A 25,197-nucleotide genomic window follows, 5' to 3' on the forward strand; every position below is an offset into this window, starting at 1 on the left:
TGTCTTGCAAAGTCTAGGAAATCATGCTACAAACACATAATAATTTACTTCAGACACACCAGAACCAGTTCATAGAGTAATCGTTAGAAGAAAGCAAATAACAGAAAATTTATTGTAGACATATAAGTGCTCAATTTAAACGTATCTCATCAAACATTCTGACATAAAATTTAGAAAATACAATAGTACAAAAAACGTATATATAAACGGGAAATTACCTCCACGACAGCAAAATATTCTTTCGACAGCAGAAAAATAATTTTATATATTAATTCAATGAAAAATAAAGTGATTTTTTGAATTACTTAAAAAGTAGAAGTCCAAAGAGAAAAATGCTGTGAAAAGCAGAAAAACTTCAGAAATACAATTTGCCTTGAAACAATGATCTACTGTCTAGTACAGTGCTGCTCAAATCTTACGACAGTATCTTGCCCTGTTCCAGATTCTAAAAGTTGAGAAGGATGTAGAACTCAGCGAAAATGTAAAGGAAAGCCAGGAAAATTACTCAACAGTTAGAAAAAAGGACCTAAAGGTAAAAAAAAAAAAAAAAAAAATTAAATACAATTAAATGAAAGAGTAAGACATCATGAGCATATTTACCATGCTTCATGAATTAAAAGTTTAACAGGTAACATTTCCACCAAGGAAAAATAAAGGCAAATCTGAAGGAGATGGAATTATGTCAATTAAATAAGAGTCTCCAAAACAGGCAATATAATATGGCACAATGAGCCATTCAAGGATCCTACAGAATCTGTTATTCTAACTCTTAAAAACAGGGAGAGTTTATGGTATTAGGCAGGTCAGTGAGGGGACAATGAATTCTCAAGGTCGTGTCTATCCCTAGATTACCCTCTACCTCAAAACAATCCTCCAACCTACTATTACCTTGCTTTTTTAAGCACCACATTCTTTCCATGCCTAGAACAATTCAACCACAAATATGACTAAGGAGGATCCAAATAACACAATTTTAATGTAAATTTTTAATGTACTCCTCCCAAGCTTGCCATAATGTATCTCCTTACTGACCTTGTCTTTCCAGCCTAAAAATAGAGTGTGGTAGAATTCACAGTCCAAGTAGCCATGGAACATTTTATTTCAGGAAGAAGTTCTGGCATCACATTTCAACAATACAACAGAGGTGGGAAGAGTATTCAGAAAATGAGAAAGCTGATTCGACTGGTTTTAAGTGAATACGGGGTTGACCTTATTAGCACATTCCACGGGAATAATGCTCACTTCTTTCTGGGGCACACAATATGTTACTTTAATACATGCGAATGCTTTTTACCGAGGGTTTCGAAGATACTAAATAATTTCTACACAGATACTTTACAGTTTGTCCGTGTTTGGGTAAATCTAAAGGAACAAGGAAATTCACAATATTTTTCCGGTTTGGGGTTAAGCAATAAGCTTTCCTTGGTACCTTGCTATACTCTTCAACAAGGCCTATGTTGGAAATCTTCCCAACTCACATAATCCCTTCTGCTTCAGGTCACAAATACTTATTTTTCTCTGTGGAAGAGTTAACTATTAAGCCTGTATAACCAGAAAAAAATAGGAAAGGTAAGTAAACCAACAGCCATCATTTACTGTCATAAGAAGAAGCCATTTTTCAGCTCTAGAGTCTCCTTTCCTTGCGTTGCTGAGTATCTCCTCTATACCTGGTCTGCCGTGAAGAGGGGCTCATCACTAACACAGGAGACGATGATTGAGTGCATATCCAGCTGTTCTCTCAGCTCTTCATCATCTGACGTATCAAAGAGCAAACTGTCACTTACCTAAAAACAAAAATACCCACCATTAAAAGCAGGACATCCTGATCAAAACAAAGTTAACAGCTCTGAGTAAAAGAGGCTGCAGAGAAAAGCAACTATTGAGAGTTTTCCCTCGAGAGGGAGAAATTATTACAATCACTCTATACTAGGCAATGAGTACATATTCATCTTGAACAGAAATGAGAAGAATGTAGAATAAATATGAAATCGCTAAGATGCTGCATAAGGCTGCTATAAAAGCTGACAGATATGCAGAAAAAATACAGTATTCGTTAGCAAGTCATAGGGAATTTACAGTGAATAGAAGGGAGAATATGGGTAGGTTTAGCAATAAACAGTAAGACTGGTAGACGTTAACATTCTAAAGAAAACATAAAAGTTAGTTACTTGCAAACTAACTTCTAATATTTGAGTAAAAGATGATCAACTCCCTGAAAGGCGGGATCTGTCCATGAGCGTCACACTTAGCCCTTCCAATTGCACATTTCTTCTTAACAAAAACTAATAACCCTAGGCTCCAAGAACATCTTTAAACCTAACTGAGCTGGTGATTCACCACTCACCTCCTCACCATCTTCCACCCTGCTCTGTGCTCCAGGAGGTATGGAGGACATCAAAGGATGCCCTTGCTGTCTGGCTTCCAGGTGGGTTCAACCCTACTGGCAGACACTGGGAGACCGGAGGGTGGGATGGTGAGGGCTGGGCATGTATTCTGCTGTCTTCCTCCCTGTCAGACTGTCATTTGTTGACTATGGCTCTTCACCAAAGCCATAGCTCTCATTAGCAGACTTCTCCCACACAGCCCATCTCCACATCTCCACAGTTTCTGGTAATCTCTCCCCCTCCTTACCTCTTCACGTCCAGGACAGCTAAAGTACCAGTTTCTGTTGCCAGCCTGGGGGACTGCACCACATCTAGTTAGTTTCCCTTAACTCTGCCCACACCAATATAAACAGCCCCCTTAATAATGACTTAGAGTTTAGTACCAGTACTGATTGTAAAAACTTGGCCTGAAAACACTCAGCAGATTAAAATGAACAAGTGAAAATCTGTCTATCATCTAGCTATCTGTTACGACATGACCATTCAAGTGCTGAATGGAACTGAAATTAGAACTCTATTCCTCAGGAAGGATTAGCACACACTGAGTTCCCAAAGAATAAATGGGCAACAAGGATTACGTTAGAAGCCACCATGTCATTCTATTACACAGTGTATAACTAAAATGATAAACTTTTACCTGGCAAAATTATTTACCCATGCAAAGGATATATATCTAAAGCTGAGGACACAATGGAGTGGATGTAGGTCCCTAGTGCTTCCCTAGTTCTTCATAACATGAGCATCTGGAGTCTGCAGGCGAACACAGCCTACAGAGTAAGAAACCTACAGGTGAGAAGGGCCAAGGGAAGAAGCACTGGCATGTCGACTTTCCAACATTAGACTGGGAGAAGAGCCCCATCAACACTGCAGGGTCCACCTACAACCCTACAGTGCAACTCCAGGCTCCTGCACAGTAACAATATCCCTTCTCATTTTATTTCTTATTGCACCATCAGCCTAGCGAAGGCCTGGCCATGGCCTTCAACACACAGCATCATGAACTCAGAACACTGTGTGGAAAAAAAGAAGAATCTAAAAGCTTCCAGGGAGGAAAAAAAAAAAAAAAAGCACATCACATTAAAAGGATCAGGAATCAAAATGTCATGTGACTTCTCAGTAGCAACAAGAGATGCTAGAAAATAATCAATGTAACTTCCGTATTAGGAGAAATTCCATCCTAGAATCCTATATCCAGCTAAAACAAGTAGGCAGGGGCTTAGGATAAAGACATTTTCAGACATACAAGTTCTGAAAAAACTTACCTCTCATGTGCCCTTTCTCAAAAAGCTACCAGAAGGAAAATGAAAAAGAAAAAAGACATGTGGTCTAATAACAAGTGACAAAGAGAATTCTCATAATGATAGTAAAGTGAAAATCCCAGAATGACGACTGTAAAGCTAAACTAGAGAGTAACACTCAGAATTGTTACTGCAGAGAGCATGGAGAAGAGGGAGAGGTGAGTGGGGAGGGAGAGCAGAAGGACTAGATAGATTACCTGGTGCAGTCCATTTACTAAAATGAGTTCTATGGCTCTACTGAGGCTGAATTGGTCAGCTAATTATAAACTAAAGAAACCACAAAAAGGCAGTTAGTATCCTAAGAAAAAACTGAAGTAGAAAAAGAAAATTTAAATATATCAAAATGGGTCAACTGCACATTAAAAAAGTAAATATAAATGATGAAGATGAATTCAACCCCAGATGTTGATGTAATTATATTGGGAAGATGGGGAAAGGGAAGTTTTTGGGAGGGTATGGTGTCAGGGGTTGGCAAAGGACAGTAAGAGAGCTAAACCTTCACTCTCTGGGTAGAAAATAAAGAAATAAAGTCTAAAATTGAGAAAAGAATACCAAATAAAACGGCATGAGCATGTTATCTGCTAGAAGAAATAGCTGATATTTCCAGTGGTCACCTCTGGTGAGGAGAAATCAAGGATGAGGTAAGTGGAGCAGAGAATGCCTTTTCGTTTAAGTCCTATAGTTCTAATTTACTCTTTAAACTATGACAGCTGTTCCTTTAACAATTTAATGCTTAAAAGAAGGAGAAAGATCGAGAGAGTAGGCTCTTGATGAGAGGGGATTATGATTTCAATACTGTAGAAGATGAAAACGTGGTACACTGTTATCACAAAGGCGTGTCGATACCATGGAGTAGACCTACCGATTAGCTTCATCGATCCTTACACTTCAAACCCTTTACACCCCCTTCCCAATCACTCTTCCTATGTTTCAGCTTGAGGACCATGATTTTGTTTTCTTTTTCCCCTTCTGGCTTATAAATACTAAAAGTTTTAATTTTAAAATTAATCCGAGGTGGGCACAGTGGCTCATGTCTGTAATCCCAGCACTTTGGGAGGCTGAGGCGGGTGGATTGCTTGAGCTCAGGAGTTTGAGAACAGCCTGGGCAACATGGTGAAATCCCGTCTCTACAAAAAATTAGCTGGGCATGATGGCACATGCCTGTACTCCCAGTTATTCAGGAGGCTGAGGTGGGAGGATCACTTAAGCCCAGGAGGTGGAGGTTGCAGTGAGCCAAGATGGCACACTGTGCTCCAGCCTGGACAACAGAGCCAGACCATGTCTCAAAAGAAAAAAAAAAATTACTCCTAAGGAAGCCCAGGTTGCCATGGCTCACACCTGTAATCCCAACACTTTGGGATGCCACGGTGGGAGGATCTCTTGAAGTCAGGAAATCAAGACCACCCTGAGCAACACAGTAAGACCTTGTACAGAAATATACAGAAATATTTTTTCTTAAAATTAGCCAGGCATGGCAGTGCTCCTGTGTAGTCCTAGCTACTCAGGAAGATGGAGGGGAAAGATCACTTAAGCCCAGGAGTTGGAGGCTACCCTGAGCTATGATGGCGCCACTGTACTCCAGCCTGGGCGACAGAGGGAGACACCCTCTCAATCTATCAATCAATCAATCAATCAAATTGCTTCTATGGAAGATGTTATTATCTTTTTCTTATTTCTACTCTTAAAGGTATAAAGATGCATACAAAAGTCCCTGTCCTGAAAGAAATGTACATGGAAGGAGAAATACAGCACAGAAGATGTTCTTAAGCTGAAATGAATGAGAAGCATTCTATCATATAAGCATATTCAAGAATGGCACCAGATTTAGAATAGGTTTATGGCCAAAACACATGAGTAACAACAGTAAACTATTATAATAAATTTCCATGACAACAGAAATGATCCCAGATCATCTTTCCAGAGAGAGAGCCAAGTCCATTCCCCACAGAGACGGCATATGCTAAGAGCTGGAATACCTTTCAGGCTTTGCAAACTAGCCCTGGCTGTCCTGGGTATCATTATTCACTCTCCCATTCGGCATAAATGTTCCTTCTCTTTGCCAAGCATTCCCATCACTCCTTCCAATGCCAGGGTTAGATACAGACCTGGTGGTACTGTTTCCCTGTATAAAACTGAAGATACATCAACCGGAAAAAATGTGCCCACGTAAGAATGTGAAAGATACCAGTTGCCTTACTCTAAAAAAGACCTATCAAATTTAGAAGTGTGCCATGTTAATCTTCAAAGAAAAATTTTAAACTGCAATCTAGCAAACTAGTTTTCCTGAATGTTTTTCTCACTTGAATGCAAAAAAAATTCCTCTTTTGTCAAAAAAAAAATTTCTATAGACTTTGTTTTATAAGTAAAATAATCTAAAGAATGCTTTCAAAAGGTAAATTTTACTTAGCTTAATCATGGCACGAATAGAGCACCAGGTGGCAATGGTAAATACAGTAACTTTGCCAGGTTAAAAAAAAAATGTTTAATTATATGCTGTGTAATAGCATGACGTGGTGGCTTCTTACACAGTCCTTGTTGCCCATTTGTTTTTCAGAAACTCAGTGTGTACTAATCCTCCCTGAGAAACAGAGTTCTAATTTCAATTCTATTCATCACTGGAATAGTCATGTCACAACAGAGAGATGATAGGTGAATGATCACGTGTTCACTTTCATCTGCTGAGTTTTTCCAGGTAAGGCTGTTTTTGATTTTTTTGGGGGGGGACAGAGTCTCGCTCTGTCACCCAGGCTAGAGTGCAGTGGCGCGATCTCAGCACACTGCAACTTCTGCCTCACAGGTTCAGGCAATTCTCCTGCCTCAGCCTCCCAAGTATCTGGGATTACAGGCATGTGCCACCACACCCAGTTAGTTTTGTATTTTTAATAGAGACAGGGTTTCACCGTGTTGGTAAGGCTGGTCTCAAACTCCTGACCTCAGGTGATCCACCCACCTCGGCCTCCCAAAGTGCTAGGATTACAGGCATGAGCCAACACACCCGGCCAGTAAGGCTTTTTAATGTCAGTACTTGCATTAAACTCTACGTCATTACTAATCACTACCGTGGCTATATCATTACCCTGGCATTGAAAATAACATTCAAAAGGCAGCAAAAGGGAGCGACTTCCCAAGATGCAATCTAAGAACAATACAAGATATACAGCAGTCCCTCAGTATCCATGGGAAATTGGTTCCAGGATACCCCAATACCAAAATCTGCAGATGCTCAAGTCCCTTATATAAAATGGGGTAGTATTTGCATATAACCTGTGCACATCCTCCTGTAAATTTTAAATTATATGTAAATTACTTACAATACCTAATACAAGGTAAATGGTTTACAGTTATTATATTGTATTGGTTTTTTATTTTTATTATTTTTTATTGTTGTCATTTTACTGTGGGTTTTTTTTCAAGTTTTTGAATCCACAGTTGGCTAAAGCAGCAGATGCGAAACCAGAGGATACAGTGCACCCACTGTACATTTAGTCAATGAAATTGGATTAATGTGTCTCATTCATGCTGCTAATGGACCTGTCTTTGAAACTATGAATGAAAACTCTTCTATGCTATTTTTAATATGTCAAAAAAGTAGTACCCATGGACTGGTTTCGGTGCATTCTGCATTATTTTAAATAATATAGAAAATATTTTTTTACAACCTTTCTATCATGATCTCTGGCCCTACAGTTTCACCAACAAGGCTACTCACTTATTTACTCAATAAACAGGTATCTTCATATTTACTATGTGCCAGGAACAGTATAGTTACTATAACGACAAATATAAATACCTGCCGGGAAGTCACAATCTAGTGACACACCCAGAAACATATGATTAACAAGAGAAGGCAGTGGTCATTTTAGAGACAGGGACAAAGTGCTCTGGGGACTAGCACTCATGAGACAACAAGACTAAACCCCGTGGCACAGATAACAAGTCCTTTCCAAGTTCACAGCCCCACAAGTGCCATCAGTTCCCACAGAGCGGAGTGTGTTTTCCTTCCGTGCAGGGATTTAGGCCATGGCTAAATGACCATCTGTCAGAGATGCTGGAGGTGGGGATTCCCCCCAAGTGAGAGGCTGGATTAAGTGTCCTTTAAAGCCCCTTCCAACTCTAAAATTGTATAATTCCATGAGATCAGCGAAGGCTAAAACAGTAATAGGAAGCTTCAGAGAGGAAGGGAAACTTGAACTAAGCCCAAAATCATAGCCAGGACCTAAGTAAACATAAGACAGAGCAAAAGATCCCTCATTTTGTTCCTTTTCATTAAATGTATGCCAGGTCAGTCTGCAAAACTTAATGGGATTAATGATTGGCACAGTCAGGAAGATTTCCATCGCTACTGAATACTGGGAAATATAGCCAGAATTCTACATTTTACTAGAAAATAATAACAGTAGGCTTTTCTGATTACATATATAAGAAAATCCTTTTAACAAAACATTAACAATACTATTTAAAATACTGACAGGCCTACTGCACTACACTCCCAATAATCACATAATTACACTTAACGAAATACAGAGCACGCAAGATCTGGCATGAGTTTACATTATTATTTGATAAGGAACTTACACAGCCTGAAATTTAGATAACTTGACTATGTTTCTCAACAGCTTTAAACAAAGTTAACACTGTGATTTTGCATTTCAAGTAAGTCTCTGCCCTTTTCTGCCCCCCACCTGTCCTATCACTTGTGCTCACACTTCTTAGTCAAGGCATCTTCACTTTATAATACCAGGACATACACAGGAGCCCTCAAGAAAGATAAGTTAGCCAAGACCATATTTAAAAAGCCAAGAACTAAATTGTCTTTTAAAGGTTCTCTAGTATTCACAGGAATACATAGTCTCCTGACAACATATCATGTCTAGCAGGTCACTACACTCATTCAAAAGTTAACTCCATGTTGAGATTCCAATACCCTCAGTATATTAAACCAAAGGCTAGCATTTTTACTGAGTGTTTCAGTGCATCAAAATTTTACTGAGTGTTGCAGTGCATCATCACTGCCAGAGCAGTGGCTCACGCCTGTAATCCCAGAACTTTGGGAGGCCAAGGTGAATTACCTGAGGTCAGGAGTTCAAGACCAGCCTGGCCAACATGGCGAAACCTTATCTCTACTGAAAATGCAAAAATTAGCCAGGCGTGGTGGTGCATGCTTGTAATCTCAGCTACTCAGGAGTTTGAGGTGGGAGAACTGCTTGAACCCGGGAGGCAGAGGTTGCAGTGAGCCCCTGCACTCCAGCCTGGGCAACAGAGCGAGACTCCGTCTCAAAAAAAAAAAAAAATTGCAATAGAAATTTAGCTACACATACAAAAGTGAGTGTGCTGGAGAAGAACTGGAGGAATGTGCCAGCGAGGTAATGGCCCTAGAGCCAAGACAGCAAGACAGAGCCACCCCAACTGCCATAAGTTCGGAAATGAGAGGCAGGTCAATGAATCTGAGTTAAGCAGAAATGCTGCTGTTTTAGTTGTATTACTAGCATGAGTTATTCAAACTCTGTTGGTTCAATTCCTAACTTACCCCTTTTTCTGAGAGGTTCAGAGTAAGCAAGTGCAAGGTCCTAGTATGCGATGACTTCCAGTCTACAGGCATCACATTCCCATAATTATCCGTCAGGGCATTCCAAATCCTTAAAAAGAAGAAAGCTACAATCAATGAAAATTAACATTCTGTACATCTTTCTCAAACATTCAGTGAAAGATGACCACCAAATGTCAAAGGAGAAAAACAGAAAGCACATTGTTTCTCAGAAAAACATCAACAAAGTAGAGTCTCCTAAACAAAAACTAGGTGAAAAATCACAAAACGAGGCTGACAAGAAGTCCTAAGGGAAGGTGAAGGCGTACAGAAAACTCCCAATAGGCAACAGGCAACACTTCCATTGTATTAGGTGCTAGGCACTGTTCTAAGCAATTTACATGTATTAACTCATGTAATCTTCAAAAACAACATTAGAAGGGGGAACCATTATTATCCTCATTTTACAGATGAAAAAACTGAAACACAGAGAGGGTAAGAAATGTTTCCAGGGTCACATGAGTAATAAATACAACTGTGCATTACACTTCTTTTTCTTCTGTAACTTCAAACACACAGACCATTTCAAAAAGTGAAAAATCTCTCTCAAACAAAAGGTTTGTTATCTTTTCTGGAGAAAGAATTCACTCTCAATGTGAGAACAGGATTTAATATCTAATTTGTAATAAAGAAGCTAAGCACTAAGGCAGATACGATGAAAAGGAGGAGAGGGAGTTCACAATAAAATGCACACAGGCTCTATCCAATGCAGTTACCTGACCTTATTACCCAACAGCATTACAGGGAGGCAAGAGGGTAAAATGGAAAGGGCATTTGACTGAGACTAGGGAAACAAACGCTTGTCTCTATCCTTCTTCAAACGAGTTATTGGCCAAGCCCCTTAACCTCCGGGAGGAAAAAGGCACTTCACACATGGCAGCAGCAAGAGAAAATGAGGAAGATGCAAAAGCAGAAATCCCTGATAAACCCATCAGATCTCATGACTCCCTAGGTATCCTCTGCCCTTCTATAAATGAGAGACCTGGACAAGAAGCAGATACTCCTTCCAGCTCCATTACTCTAAGCATTAATTCAAAAGAGCTGTATTGAAGAGAGTCCCAAACCACACCAGATAAGAACACCAAACTCAAATTTCATGACCAAAATTCAGGTTTCGATACTAAAGTAATAATCAGCACAATAAAACATGATGTTTTAAGAAAAATTAAAGTTCAGAGATGCAATTGACTTGAAATCTAATTGGGATAAGTAAAGTTAAACACTAAACAGATGAGCTACTTACTAGCTAGAGGTATACACAAAGATGTCATGTAGAAAAAACACCCTAAAATGTATATTAGGTATCTAATTGTGAATAAGCAATAGGCTTTCTTTCCAAGTGTGTAAGACACTAAGATACAAAAACAATCCTGGTTGGGACATAAACATAAGAATGAAATTTTTTTTAAGTTCCGGGATACAGTGCAGGACGCCATGGTGATTTGCTGCACCTATCAACCTATCACCTAGATATTAAGCCCAAGAATGAAAATGTTAAAATACAGACATAAGATAGTAACAAATAGGGATAGGCTGCTAAAAAGAAGCAGCAATAGGACTGCAAATGCTAAAAGCATAACATCCCAAATGATGTTTGGCTTTAAAATGCACATTAGGGACAGGCCTGGTGGCTCATGTCTGTAATCCCAGCACTTTGGGAAGTCCAAAGTGGGAGGACTGCTTGAAGCCAGGAGTTCAAGACCAGCCTGGGCAGCAAAAGGGAGACCCATAGCTCTATAAAAAAAAAAAAAAGGCCGGGCGCGGTGGCTCAAGCCTGTAATCCCAGCACTTTGGGAGGCCGAGACGGGCGGATCACGAGGTCAGGAGATCGAAACCATCCTGGCTAACACGGTGAAACCCCGTCTCTACTAAAAATACAAAAAACTAGCCGGGCGAGGTGGCGGCGCCTGTAGTCCCAGCTACTTCGGGAGGCTGAGGCAGGAGAATGGCGTGAACCCGGGAGGCGGAGCTTGCAGTGAGCTGAGATCTGGCCACTGCACTCCAGTCTGGGTGACAGAGCGAGACTCCGTCTCAAAAAAAAAAAAAATTGAATTGGCCAGGCCCGTGGCATGTGCCCGCAGTCCCAGCTACTTTGGGAGGGTAAGGCAGGAGGACTGCTTAAGCCCAGGAGTTCAAGTGGAGCTATGATGGCACCACTGTACTCCAGCCTGGGTGACAGAGCAAGACTCTGTCTCTAAAAATATATAAATAAAATAAAAAATAAAATTAGCCTCAATAAAAATGTGAACCCAAAAAGCTCTAGAGAACTAACTCATTTACCCAGCAAAGCTCCCATATGCATGGTCCATTCCTATTCTCCTCTCTGTTGGAATCATATCTCCTCTAATCCCCATGAAGTAGAATTAGAGGCAATGTCTGCAGACTGCTAAACTTGCTGGGTTTCTGGCTCATAACCTCCTGGGTAAGAAATTTTCAAACACTGAATAACTGACTGTATAGTCCAGTTTCATGCAGCTGATAAAGACATACCCCAGACTGGGAAGAAAAAGAGGTTTAATTGGACTCACTATTCCACATGGCTGGGGAGGCCTCAGAATCATGGCGGGAGGAAAAAGGCACTTCACACATGGCAGCAGCAAGAGAAAATGAGGAAGATGCAAAAGCAGAAATCCCTGATAAACCCATCAGATCTCATGAGACGTACTCACTATCACGAGAAAAGCTCAGGAAAGACCAGCCCCCGTGATTCAATTACCTCCACTGGGTCCCTCCCACAACATGTGGGAATTCTGGAAGATACAATTCAAGTTGAGATCTGGATGGGGACACAGCCAAACCATATCATTCTGCCCCTGGCCCCTCCAAATCTCATGTCCTCACATTTCAAAACAAATTATGCCTTCCCAACAGTCCCCCAAAGTCTTAACTCATTTCAGCATTAACCCAAAAGTCTACAGTCCAAAGTCTCATCTGAGACAAGGCAAGTCCCTTCCACCTACAAGCCTGTAATATCAAAAGCAAGCTAGTTACTTCCCAGATACAATGCGGGTACAGGTATTGGGTAAATACGGCTGTTCCAAATGGGAGAAATTGGCCAAAACAAAGGGGTTACAGGGCCCATGCAAGTCTGAAATCCAGTGTGGCAGTCAAAACTTAAAGCTCCAAAATGATCTCCTTTGACTCCAGGACACGCTGACGCAAAAGATAGGTTCCCATGGTCTTAGGCAACTCTGCCCCTGTGGCTTTGCAGGGTATAGCCTCCTTCCCCACTGCTTTCACAAGCTGGTGTTGAATGTCTGCGGCTTTTCCAGCCACATGGTGCAAGCTGTAGGTGGATCTACCATTCTGGGGTCTAGAGGACAGTGGACCTCTTCTCACAGCTCCACTAGGCAGTACCCCAAAAGGGACTCTGTGTGGGGGCTCCAATCCCACATTTCCCTTCCACACTGCCCTAGCAGAGGTTCTCCATGAAGGCCTCACCCCTGCAACAAACTTTTGCCTGGGCATCCAGTCATTTCCATACATCTTCTGAAATCTAGGAGGAAGTTCCCAAACCTCAATTCTTGACCTCTGTGCACCCAAGGGCTCAATATCACATGGAAGCTGCCAAGGCTTGGGGCGTGTACCCTCTGAAGCCACAGCCTGAGCTGTACATTGGCCCCTTTCAGCCACGGCTGGAGCAGCTGGGACACAGGGCACCAAGTCCCTAGCCTGCACAGAGCAGACGGACCCTAGGCCCAGTCCACGAAACCACTTTTTCCTTTTTGGGCCTCCAGGCCTGTGATGGGAGGAGCTGCCATAAAGGTCTCTGACAAGGCCTGGAGACATTTGCCCCCATGATCACGTGGATTAACATCAGGCTCCTTGCTACTTACGCAAATTTCTGCAGCTGGCTTGAATTTCTCCCCAGAAAATGGAAGGAGTTTTTTTCTATTGCATAGTCAGGCTGCAAATTTTCCCAACTTTTATGCTTTGCTTCCCTTATAAAACTGAATATCTTTAATAGCACCCAAGTCACCTCTTGAATGCTTTACTGCTTAAAAATTTTTTCTGCCAGATACCCTAACTCATCTCCCTCAAGTTCAAAGTTCCACAAATCTCTTGGGCAGGGGCAAAATGCCACCAGTTCTCTTTGCTAAAACATAACAAGGGTCACCTTTGCTCCAGTTCCCAACAACTTCCTCATCTCCATCTGAGACCACCTCAGCCTGGATTTTATTGTCCATATTGCTGTCAGCATTTTGGGAAAGCCATTCAACAAGTCTCCAGGAAGTTCCAAACTTTCCCACATTTTCCTGTCTTCTGAGCCCTTCAAACTACTCCAATCTCTACCTGTTACCCAGTTCCAAAGTCGTTTCCAGATTTTCAGGTATCTTTTCAGCAACGCCCCACTCTCCTGGTACCAATTTACTGTATTAGTCCATTTTCATGCAGCTGATAAAGACATACCCAAGACTGGGAAGAAAAAAAGGTTTAATTGGACTTACAGTTCCACATGGCTGGGGAGGCCTAAGAATCATGGCAGGGGGCAAAATGCACTTCTTGCATGGCGGCAGCAAGGGAAAATGAGGAAGGAGCAAAAGCTGAAACCCCTAATAAGCCCATCAGATCTTGTAAGAGGTATTCACTATCACGAGAATACCACAGGAAAGACCAGCCCCCATGATTCAATTACCTCCCCCTGGAACCCTCCCACACCACGTGGGAATTCTGGGAGATACAATTCAAGTTGAGATTTGGGTGGGGACACAGCCAAACCATATCACTGACTATAGACCTAATCCTGGTCAGGAACTTGAGTAGGATACACTAGCAGGTGAAGACAATCCAGAATTTGAGGCATTTGCTTTGTCTGCTTATTCGCTCCTTCTTAAACGAGGCTATAAGAAAAAGGCAAATGGGAAGGAATACTTCACTTAGAAGCACCTGTCGGTGACTTTGATCTTCCAAGAAAATGAAAGCCAATTAACAGTCTCCACCAAGGTCAAAACAATGGTAGTTGGAAGGACAGAGGCAACTCTAGTGAAAGATTTCTAGAATTCTGCAGTCAAGACATATGAACTGCCTTCATCTTTATCACAAAGCATTACAACCAGTTGTAAACAATGGTCAGGACAGCTCTTTTGCAAGGAGGTCAAAGTCCTACCAACATTGAATCCTGCAGAATACTCTTATAAGTAAAACCTCAGTAGATAATACAATCCATATTTAACCAAAACAAAAGCTGAGGCTCAGAGAAGTTAAATAAAGTGCCAGGGGTCGGGGAGGGTTTTGGGGTGATTCAAGCACATTACATTTATGGTGCACTTTATTTCTATTATTATTATATTATCATATATAATGAAATAATTATACAACTCACCATAATGTAGAATCAGTGGGAGCCCTGAGCTTGTTTTCCTGCAACTAGATGGTCCTATCTGGGGGTGAGGGGAGACAGTGACAGATCATCAGGCATTAGATTCTCATAAGGTATCTGCAAACTAGATCCCACACCTGCGCAGTTCTAAATCCTATTAGATCCTACCTAATGCTGCGGCTGATCTGACAGGAGGTGGCTCAGGTGGTAATGCAAGCAATGGGGAGGAGCTGGAAATACAGATGAAGCTTTGCTCACTCACTCAACCACTCACCTCCTGTTGTGTGGCTCAGTTCCAGTACCGGTCTGTGGACCAGGGGTTGGGGACCCCCTGACCTAAAGCACAGCAATATCTGAGTAAAACAATTATCAATTCTACCTAGTGAAAAGGGAGCTGGAACAGACTATCAAGCAATGGTGAGTATGTTTCTGTAATATAAAAGAAACAATGCCAGTGATGACCAGCTCCCAACTCCTGAAAAAGAGATTTCTTATGCATTCCCAAGTCAAGAGACACGAATTACCACCAACATACCATCTACTAAATACCATGAACAAGAGCAACAACATATTTTTAAGCAAAGGCTAAAATAACCTACTTTCCTGACAGTCTAAGTGAAATAAAGACTCGTAATGATCTACATGCAATCCTCTAATTGACTTAAGTCAGCTACTCTTGATAAACCCAAATACATAATAAACCTACACTAATTTTTAAATCCAGAATGTGTCCCGGGTTTAGTGATTCAAAGTATCTAAATCTACATACACATAAAATTATCTTCTCTTTGGAAACAGGCTTCCAAAAATGTCATCTTTTGCTACTGACTGCATGCACGTGTGTATAAAATCCAGTTATAAATTTTTCCCTTCTCCACACCTGGGCAGAACACAGTACAGAGGAACCAATAAAAGGAGATAGTCTCCAAACACTGGTGGGCCTGCGCCACTGCTCAGCCATGTATACAGGCCCCACTCCCAAAGCTGTCTTTTCAAGCTTCCTACCTTATTCCTGATAAATCTGTTTGTTTCAAAGAAAGGAGACAATCAGGCTGGAAACTCCTTTCCATGCCTGTAACTCCTGCCCTGTCTCTCAGAACTTCTTCCCTAACCTCTAAGAGTCTCTCCATCCCATTAATGCTCTGAAAATCCATTCCTTTTCATGTCCTCATTTTTGAGACAAAGTCTCACTCTGTCACCCAGGCTAGAGTGCAGTTGTGCGATGACGGCTCACTGCAACCTTCGCCTCCCGAACTCAAGTAATCCCTCCACCTCAGCCTCCTGAGCAGCTGGGTCCGTGGGACCACAGGCATGCGCCATTAATTCTTTAAATTTTCCATTAATTTAAAATGGAACTCCATTCTTTAAATTTTCTTGTAAAGACCAGGTTTCACTATATTGCCCAGTCTGGTCTCGAAATGTTGGAAGCAAGCCATCCTCTCACCACAGCCTCCCAAAGTGCTGGGATCACAGGTGTGAGTCACCGCACCCAATCTTATTCCACTCATTTTACCTTCAGCCTCTCCGGAGGTTCCTCTCCCCCTATATACACAACATGCTCAAGTTCCCTTACTCTCACCATTCCTATTTACCTACTTTTGGGGGTAAGACCATGGTACCTAATTACAACTCTTAACCAAATTATAATTGCGGCTCAGGGAGGTTTAAAAAGTGCCCTCAGGAACTCTGCGCCTCCCCTCCCCCAGCTTTCACAAATCCCCATGAACCTCCATCATTGCACTTAGGTGATTCTGTAATTATTAATATTACTTGTGTATGCCTTGGTCTCCCCAACAGACCATGCGATCGTTACCATCAGTAAGCAGGGCCCTTCGTTTTCGTCTCTGTGGCGGCTCGCACTCTACCAGGGCTCTCGGATGGGTCCCACAGATTCCTGTGCCCTAAATGCTGCCTCGCTCGTTGGTAATTATGCACAGGCAATATACTCCACCTTGAAAGTAAGACTTTTTTCCACCTGCCAGGCACACTCCCACTCATCAGTCAGATCTCGTTTGCACATTTCTCTATAGTCTTTCCTGACTCTCCCCCAGACATACGCTTTTAAGTCTCCCACATTTGGTGCATATAACCATTGCAGCACTAATTACATCCATACAAATATTTGTTTACACATCTATCTCCCATCCTACGTCGTGTCCTAACTTGGGAGGGACAATGTCCAGTCGTTTTGGTGTTCCCTGTGCGAAGCAGCGTCTGGCACTCAGCAGGTGCTTAATAAATGCGACTTGAGTGAATGAATGGCGACACACGTGCCCCGGGAGATGCCGTCTCAAACTATGGGCTCTGCACTGGCGATTCCCCTCTAAAGCAAACGAGGGTTTGGTTTGCAGGAAGGAGGGCGGGAGGCACCGAGGCGGAGGTTTTCAGGGCGCTTGGCGGGCGGGGGGCAGGGGATTTAAATCGCTGGGCGAGCAGAGGCCGAGGGCCCGAGGAAAGAGGCGAGAGGGCGGGGACTCCCGCGTCCATGGAGGCGGAAGGAGAGCGTTAGGAGGAGCTGCGGCCGGCGGGTCGGCTGGTCGGGCGAGGGGCAGGGGAGGCTCCCGCCCGCTCCCGGCCGGGGCCCGCACTCACTCGTCCCCCTGCAGGAGGCTGCGCTCCGTGATGGGCCGCACGGCCGCCCTCGGGGGCTCGGCGCCCGGATCCGAGGGGCGGAAGCACAGGCTCAGCTTCTCCTCCAAGCTGCAGGCCAGGGCCGGGAAACCGTCGGCGCCCCCGCGCGCCCCGGCCCCCGCCCCCGCCCCCGTCCCGGCCTCGGGGCTCGCGTTACAGTTCTCCTGGTCCAGGAGGCTCCGGGCCGGCTCCTGGAACTCATAGAAATCCTGCCAGTCCCCGTCCGCCGCCATCGCCGCCCGGAGCAGTCGCGCGCCCCGCCCCGACCGGCCCAGCCCGGCTCCGCCCCTGCCTGAAACCCCGCCCCCGCCCACCACCCGGCGGACAGATCCCAGGCTGCCCCATCCCTGGGTCTCCGCGTTGCCAGAGTCTTCGTGTAGTTGAACGCGGTGCTCCTAGAAACCCAAGACCTTAACTGCCTTGAGTCACTTCCTATATTCTCTATCATTTAGGAATAACTTCCCTCTTAGCTTCCCTTATTAGAAACCTGGCCTAAATGTGGCTAAAATAAAGGACTTCTTTAAACTTGCGACCTAGTATCAGATTACGCCCCGAAAGTCGTTTTCCCCAAGGTAACCTGCTCCTTTCCTAACTTATCAACCAGAATAACAGCCAGAGTCACTGGGAAGTGTTTAAGTGGTACCGAAATTCATTCCTCAAATATTTTGGCTCTCACATGCAAAGCACCTGCTAGATCCTGCAGAACATACAAAGATAAATAATTATGCCAGTTAACATTTGCAAAGCACTTAGAACAATGCCTAGTAGTAGGTACCCTATATGTATAACTAATACTTGGGTGCCGCATGCACAGGGCTTACAATGTCGGAGTGATAAGAGTAATAAGAAATTATTTAGACCTCATAAAAAGTGTGATTGGGCGGTTCAGTTTTGCAAGATGGAAAGAGTTATGGAGATGGATGGTGGTGATGGTTCCACGACAATGGTAATGTGCTGAATGCCACTGACACTTACAAATGGTTAAGATGGTAATTTTGTGTGTATTTTACTACAATACAAAAAAATCGGAGGAGGCCGGGCGCGGCGGCTCATGCCTATAATCCCAGCATTTTGGCAGGCCGAGGTTGACCGATAGCTTGAGGTCAGGAGTTCGAGACCAGCCTGGCCAAAATGGTGAAACCCCCGCCTCTACAAAAAATACAAAATCTAGCCAAACATGTTGGCACACGCCTATAATCCCAGCTACTCGGGAGGCTGAGGCAGGAGAATCCCTTGAACCTGGGAGGCAGAGGGTGCAGTGAGCCAAGATTGCACCACTGTACTCCAGCCTGGGCAAAAGAGCTAGGCTCAGTCAAAAAAAAGTGTTTTTAAAGGGAGGAAAAAGTAAATATCATAAGGAAGTATGAATGTGTAGAGGCAATGAATGCTCAGTAGTTGAGAAGAGTGACATCTCTGGAGTGGCATGATCAAATACTTCACTTAGAAGGTGGAGCTGGTTAGGTGATGAAAGACAAGCTCATAGTTTGAAAAATAAATCTGAAGTTAGTAATAGAAAATAAGTTTTTCCCAGTATGCTTTGTCCATCTCTTGGCAGCACGGAAACACATTTTCATGAATACATGTTAATACCAACATTTTCTTCTTTACTAGTCCAATAAATGTTGTGTTTTACTTTAGGGATTTGTCCCATATCAAATAAAGTAGTTCTGTGATTAAGCCTAAGATACTGTTGATAATTAAAGGAAATGTTGTTCCCTATTTCCTTTGAAACCATGAAGGGAGTGGATGTTGATCCCCAGTTAGCCGAAAACTAGAACTAATTAGTCAACAGTGAACAATAGCTTTTGGATTGATGAGAAAACATTCTGACTCAGCTATCTGAACGTTACTCAAAAGTAATGCTCCAAAGTATCAAAGAGCTATTTTTCTCCAGGTGTTCGACTATACACACAAAGTTATGATGAAACTATCTAGTTGATGCAGACTCTCTAAATTGTGTACATGGCTAAGATAAAATTAATTTATTTTTCTTGATTCATATTTCCATTTACCTGTTATGCTGTGTCCACATGTGAGTGGAAATGATTGCTCTTAGAACCCAAATGTAACACTGTCAACATTTTCAGATGTTTTTAAATAAATTGCCTCTAGTTTAGCTCCAGGAGTATTAGAATTTTATTTTAGTCAAATTTCTTACACAGGATGCTTTTTACTTTTAATTAAATAGAAATTACTTTATATTACCCTATGCATTTTGAATATCCCTTTGGGAAAACAAGATGAAAATCACTTTTCTTGGTCAACTCATGTTTGCACACTCATGGTAACCTTGGCACTCAACGCTATCATAGGAAGGCTCCAAATAGATGTGTCTGTGAGAAAACACTGTATTTATCTATAATTTTGACACTTTATAGGGACAGAGCAATTAGATTAGAAAGAAACCATAGAGTGGAATAAATTGTTAATTGGTGCTCTGGTAGATTTTAAATAGTTACTGTAAACACAAACACATAACAGCAGAAAACTGTATAAATACTTGTAAATTTAAACTGTTTAAATGTTTGTAACCAGATAAAATTATAAAGTAGCAATGTTTCTCTTCAATGCCTTCCACACACCTCTCTTCCCATGTGTGTCTGGGGACTTCAGGTTGCTCCACAGCTTTCCAAATCATCCTAGAGGAGGAGAGACCATGTTCCACCCAGGTCGTGGCCCCATTCCCTTATCCCCACCCTTTCCTTTAGTTCCTTTGGTACTGGGCACAGACTTCTTTAAGAGAATCCAGCTCCAAGTTACTGTTCTATAAACCCCTTCACTTAATAATTCCTGACAGCAAGCTTAGCTCATTTCCCAGTAACTCTCCTACCCATCAGCCAAATTCTAGCTTCCTACACTGCCACAAATCTAGAAACACCACAGGCTTCCTGCCAGCCTCACCTGTTTTGATCAGTCCATCAATACCCAAAAGCTTCCAATTACGAGGAGGTTCTTTCACTTTGTTATATCTCACATAACCTGCTTCTACTAATATGTCCACCAAAATCTATTTATTTTGGACCTTTTATTTCCTACCAACTCCTGCAGGCCATAAGAAAACGAACACATGTAAACATGCTTACTCACTTGATATATTAAGAAAAGTTAGCCTGTTGAATTAATTTTCAGCCCTTGATTCAAAATTAGAAAGAGAATATAGAAGAACTTTTAAAGAGAGATTTATAGCACTTGAGTATTATATGGATATTAATCATTTAAGACGGAAAAGGTTACTTTTCTGTTTTGACAATGTACTTAAATTTTGCACATATATATCAGAGTGGAAGTTTACATAACAAAAAATTTAAAAATCAATTATTCAACATATAGGCCACCTGTCTTGGTCCATTTTATGTTGCTATCACAGAATCCCACAGACTGAGTAATTTATAAAGAAATTGATTTCTCACAGTTCTGGAGGCGAGAAAGTCCAGGATTACGGTGCTGACATCTGGTGAGGGCTTTCATGTTGTGTCATCTCAGGGCAGAAGGTGGAAGGGCAAGAGAGTGTGAGAGAGCAGGGAGAGAAGGAAGGTCAGACTGATTCATTTATCAGAAATCTACTTCTGCCATAACTAACACGCTTCTGGGATGATGCTGTTAATTCATACATGAGGGCATTGTCCCTCATGATCCAAACACCTCTCAAAGGTCCCCGTTATCCAAACACCTCTCAAAACTGTTGCATTGGGGATGAAGTTTCCAACACAAAACTTTAGGGGACACATTCACACCATAGCACCACCTAAAAGTATAATCAGTTAGAAAATATAAGAACTGCAAAAGAAACTGAATACAAAACCAAAAAATATCTTGTTGTCGAAGTACCATACTTAGCAAAGGCCAGAGGCATTATAAAGCAACAGTAAAATAATGAGAAGGTATGTAAATGAAAGTTTATTGAGAAGAGCTAAGGTAACTGCTGAAATCATTTATAACTAGAAGGAAAAAAAAAAAACAGCTGATGAAACAAAAGTAACAATAATTTGGAAATCTCTATGGTGACCCAATAATTTAAGGAAAGGTTGCTTGCTTGCCAAAAGGAAAGAGTAGCTTCTCTTCATTTTTTCTCCTGTAAAAAAAAAAAAAAGAAAGAAAAATCAAATTAACCAGACATAGTAGCATGTGCCTGTAGTCCAAATTACTTGGGAGGCTGAGGCAGGTGGATCACTTGAGCCCAGGAGTTCATTACAGTGAGCTATGATAGCACCACTACACTTCAGCCTAGGTGACAGAGCAAGACCCTGTCTCTTAAAAAATAAAAATCAAGAAACTGTTGAGGAGACAAAGACCACAATCTAGAATTTAGTAATAAAGAATATTTCATTCCAGTTCATTCAAGTTTGATAGAGATAAATCTTTAGTGAACAGCCATACCTTCCATTTTAATGATTAAGCCAGTGTCCTGGATCAGGCAGAACCACCTTGAGAAGAAGCAGTAGCAGGCTCCAAGAGAAGGAACCAAGGTGACTGGCCATGGCTGCACCCATACAAGGCACCACAATAGCTGGGTAGGGAAAACACTGCCAAGTGCATGCCTGCTTGTGTTCTGGGTAATCAAATGCTGGTCTCTTAAAAATAAATGGAAACAACCATTAGCAGTAGTTGTTTATCTGACATCATAATTTGTTCACCATCCCTCCTATTTTGCCTCTTGATTAAATCTGTGTTTTATACTACAGTTATATAAATTAACTTCACTGGAAAGTAATACAAAATTAATAAAATAGACTATTGTCATTGGTGGACTTGAGTTTTCAGAGAGGCATTTGAGGCACTAATTTGAGAAGAAAAAGAAAATCAGTGGAAATGGGAAAGCTTTCTTTGGCCATACAGGAAAAAAAAAAAAAAAAAGATGAAGAAAAGAGAAAAAGTTGTGAACCTTCAAGAAAATAGGAATAAGTTCACTTCACACTGACCTGGGGGAAAACAAGCAAGAAAAAAAGCAAAAAGTTATATTGAGCACAATGAATGACTGTCAGTAGGTGACACACCGTAATAGAGTAACAGGACACATCTGGAGACTAGGTGGCATCAAAAGAGGCACCAATAGGTTTATAGAGAGAAGTGGACACAGACAATTCAGAGGCGTTTGCAGCTGAAAAGAAACAGGGAGACTTGGATTATATTTGGGTAGCATTACGTTTTATTTTCTGGCATACTTATTAATATAAATTTCTTATAAGAGTACTTGTCCCAAATTGTCTCTAGTTTCAAGTGTTAGGACAAGGGAACCATACTATCCAGCAATATTCCACAAAATCAGCCAGATAAGTCTGCCAAAATTTGCACTGAGGGTAGTTTAAGAATGAGCATTAGGCCGGGCACAGTAGCTCACGCCTGTAATCCTAACACTTTGGGAGACCGAGGCAGGCAGATTACTTGAGGCCAGGAGTTCGAGACCAGCCTGGCCAACCACATCTCTACTAAAAATCCAAAAATTAGCGGGGCATAATGACTCATGCTTGTAGTCCCAGCCTACTTGGGAGACTGAGGCACAAGAATCATTTGAACCTGGGAGGCGGAGGTTGCAGTGAGCAGAGATTGCGCCACTGCACTCCAGTCTGGGCAACAGTGAGACTTGGCCTAAAAAAAAAAAAAAAAGGATGAGTGTTAAACTGTGCTATTCCTTTGAAATTTTATTTTCTTGGGTCTGTGTTTTTCATTTGCATTCTTGCCCCTAAGTTTTTATATTCAAACGTATTAAAATTTCCTGTCTATAAAAAAGGAAAATTTCATTGTAAACAAGGTGGGGATGAAGTGGGACTAAAGGTGAGGATGTCTATTTTACATAAAACATTTTAATCTTTTTAAGCTGTAAGTTTAGTAGGGTTTTCTCTTCTCTTTTCTTACTAAGTGTGGTCAAAATGTCTTCACAGCAAAAGAGCTGCGCCAATATTGCTCATCAAAATAGCTTAATCAAAATGTTATGTAGCTAAATAAATATCCCACTTAAGTCAGATGGGTGTTGGTCTACAGAAACAAAACAAAGTAGCCTATTAAGAAATTGTTTACATAATTTAAGCAAACAGACATGTAATTGCTCAATTTTCTGCCTCATTTGACTAGGGTAGACATAAAAGTAAGCTAGTTGTTTCTAATCTGGTATTAAAGGGTTTAGCATAGGAGATTTGTTAATTCCTTGTTCTTATTGCTTAAAGAAAGAAATGTTAGTTTTATTCCATGTTGTAAAGACAGAGACAGTTACTTTGTAACTCCAAAGGATTGATTTGCTCTTTGGAAAACTGGATTAGTATATACCCCAAATGTCTGTAAGTCTTACCAAACTGGGATTTGTGATGAACTGAATTACCACCAGTGCCTGAATTTCAGTATCTCATTAACCCCCAGCCATGGAAATGCAAGACTCTTGGTACCCCTGATGCCTACATTGTGCTGTTGATGTACCCAGCTCTGTGGCTAAGTGGGCACAGGAGACAGCAGGCACTCTCCAGACTGCATCTACCTAGACGGGCCAGCTAAACTCAGCCTCAGCCTTCTCCTTTTGTTATGAGCTAAACTGTGTCCCCTCAAAATCCATAGTTGAAGCTGTAAGCCCCAGCACCTCAGAATATGACTGTATTGAGAGGTAAAGTATTCATAGATGTGATTAAATTAAAATGAAGAATATTTGGATGGGCACAGTGGCTCACCTGTAATCCCTGCATTTTGGGAGACCGAAGCGGGCGGATCACTCACTTGAGGTCAGGAGTTTGAGACCAGCCTGGCCAACATGATGAAATGCCATCTCTACTAAAAATGCAAAATATATATTAGCCAGGCGTGGTGGCATGAGCCTATAATCCCAGCTACTAATGAGGCTGAGGCAGGAGAATCACTTGAACCCAGGAGATGGAGGTTGCAGTGAGCCAGGATCGCACCATTGCCCTCCAGCCTGGGCAACAGAGTGAGACTGTCTCAAATTAAAAAAATAATAATAATAAAAGAAAGAAAAGAAGATTTGTTAAGAGTGTGCCCTAATCCAGTCTGACTGGTATCCAGAGGAAATTTGGACACACAAGAAAACAGCAGGGATGCAGTCACACAGAGGAGAGGCCACATGAGGACAAGGTGAGATGGTGACCTTGTGCAGGCCGAGGAGAAGCACCTCAGCAGAAACCAACCCAGCTGACACCTTCGTCTTAGACTTCTAGCATCCAGAACTGTGAGGAAATGAATTTCTTTTGCTTCAGCTGCCCAGTCTGTGACATTTTGCGATGGGAGCTCTCACAGACTGATACACCATCCATAGTCATCCCAGTGGTTCCTGACAGTCTCCACAGAGATGGGACAGCTATGATTCTCTTCTTCCTTCTGGCTTCTTTGTCGCCTTGAATATTGCTCTCTCCTAGAAATAACAGCAAGTGGCTGTTAACTGGGTGACATACTAGTGAAAGCAGAACCAGAGCTTTCTGCCTACCCTATGACCCACCTACAGGTGAGAAAACTAGGAATTCTAAAGAATAATTCGAGTCGTTGAGATGCAGAACTGGCAGCCAGATTAGGAGGGTCTGGGGTTCTCCCTACTCAAGCCAAGTGTGAGGGCTTCCCAAGAACCAGAGTGTGAGCCAACCTTGCAAGAAGGATCAATAAACAGTGTCTTCCTCTCCAGCTGGATGGTTACTTAGATGAAGGACCTGGACACTGCTGCGCCTGTGAGCCCAGAGTAGGACACCATGAGGGAGTTCTTAGGAGATCCTGATTGAAGTCCCCTGGAGTTAGGAGATACGTGGAAAGTTAAAAACTGAGGCTAACTCTTGCCTAAAGAACTCTGAAGGCACGAGGGTGGGGAGCTTCCCATGATGACAGTGCTGAGACAGAGGTCTACAGAGTGAGCAGCCCATGCTTACACCATCTGTTGGGCAAGGATGCATGGTTTTCCCTGGGGCCAAGTGGAAAGACAGCCCTGAGGAGAGCTAGACTTGAGTCAACTTGAAAAGGTCCCACAAAGATTGTAAACTAGTTCAACCATTATGGAAA

General features: G+C 42.1%; 1 protein-coding gene across 2 annotated transcripts in view; it reads right to left on the reverse strand.

Annotated features, from left to right (window-relative positions):
* FEZ2 (fasciculation and elongation protein zeta 2) overlaps nucleotides 1-17,500 on the reverse strand; it is a 46,222-nt gene extending 28,722 nt beyond the window's left edge. For both annotated transcript variants that reach the window (XM_010373232.2, XM_030920953.1), the window contains exons 1-3: nucleotides 17,179-17,500; nucleotides 9,210-9,318; nucleotides 1,668-1,784 (exon numbers count right to left, since the gene is read on the reverse strand). In XM_010373232.2, the coding sequence (XP_010371534.2) occupies nucleotides 1,668-1,784; nucleotides 9,210-9,318; nucleotides 17,179-17,450 (498 nt within the window). In that variant the 5' untranslated portion in view covers nucleotides 17,451-17,500. The remainder of the gene's footprint in view (nucleotides 1-1,667; nucleotides 1,785-9,209; nucleotides 9,319-17,178) is intronic.
* Between the last annotated feature and the right edge of the window lie 7,697 nt (nucleotides 17,501-25,197).

The sequence above is a fragment of the Rhinopithecus roxellana genome, chromosome 17, assembly GCF_007565055.1.
Source record: "Rhinopithecus roxellana isolate Shanxi Qingling chromosome 17, ASM756505v1, whole genome shotgun sequence".
Taxonomy (NCBI): Eukaryota; Metazoa; Chordata; class Mammalia; order Primates; family Cercopithecidae; genus Rhinopithecus; species Rhinopithecus roxellana.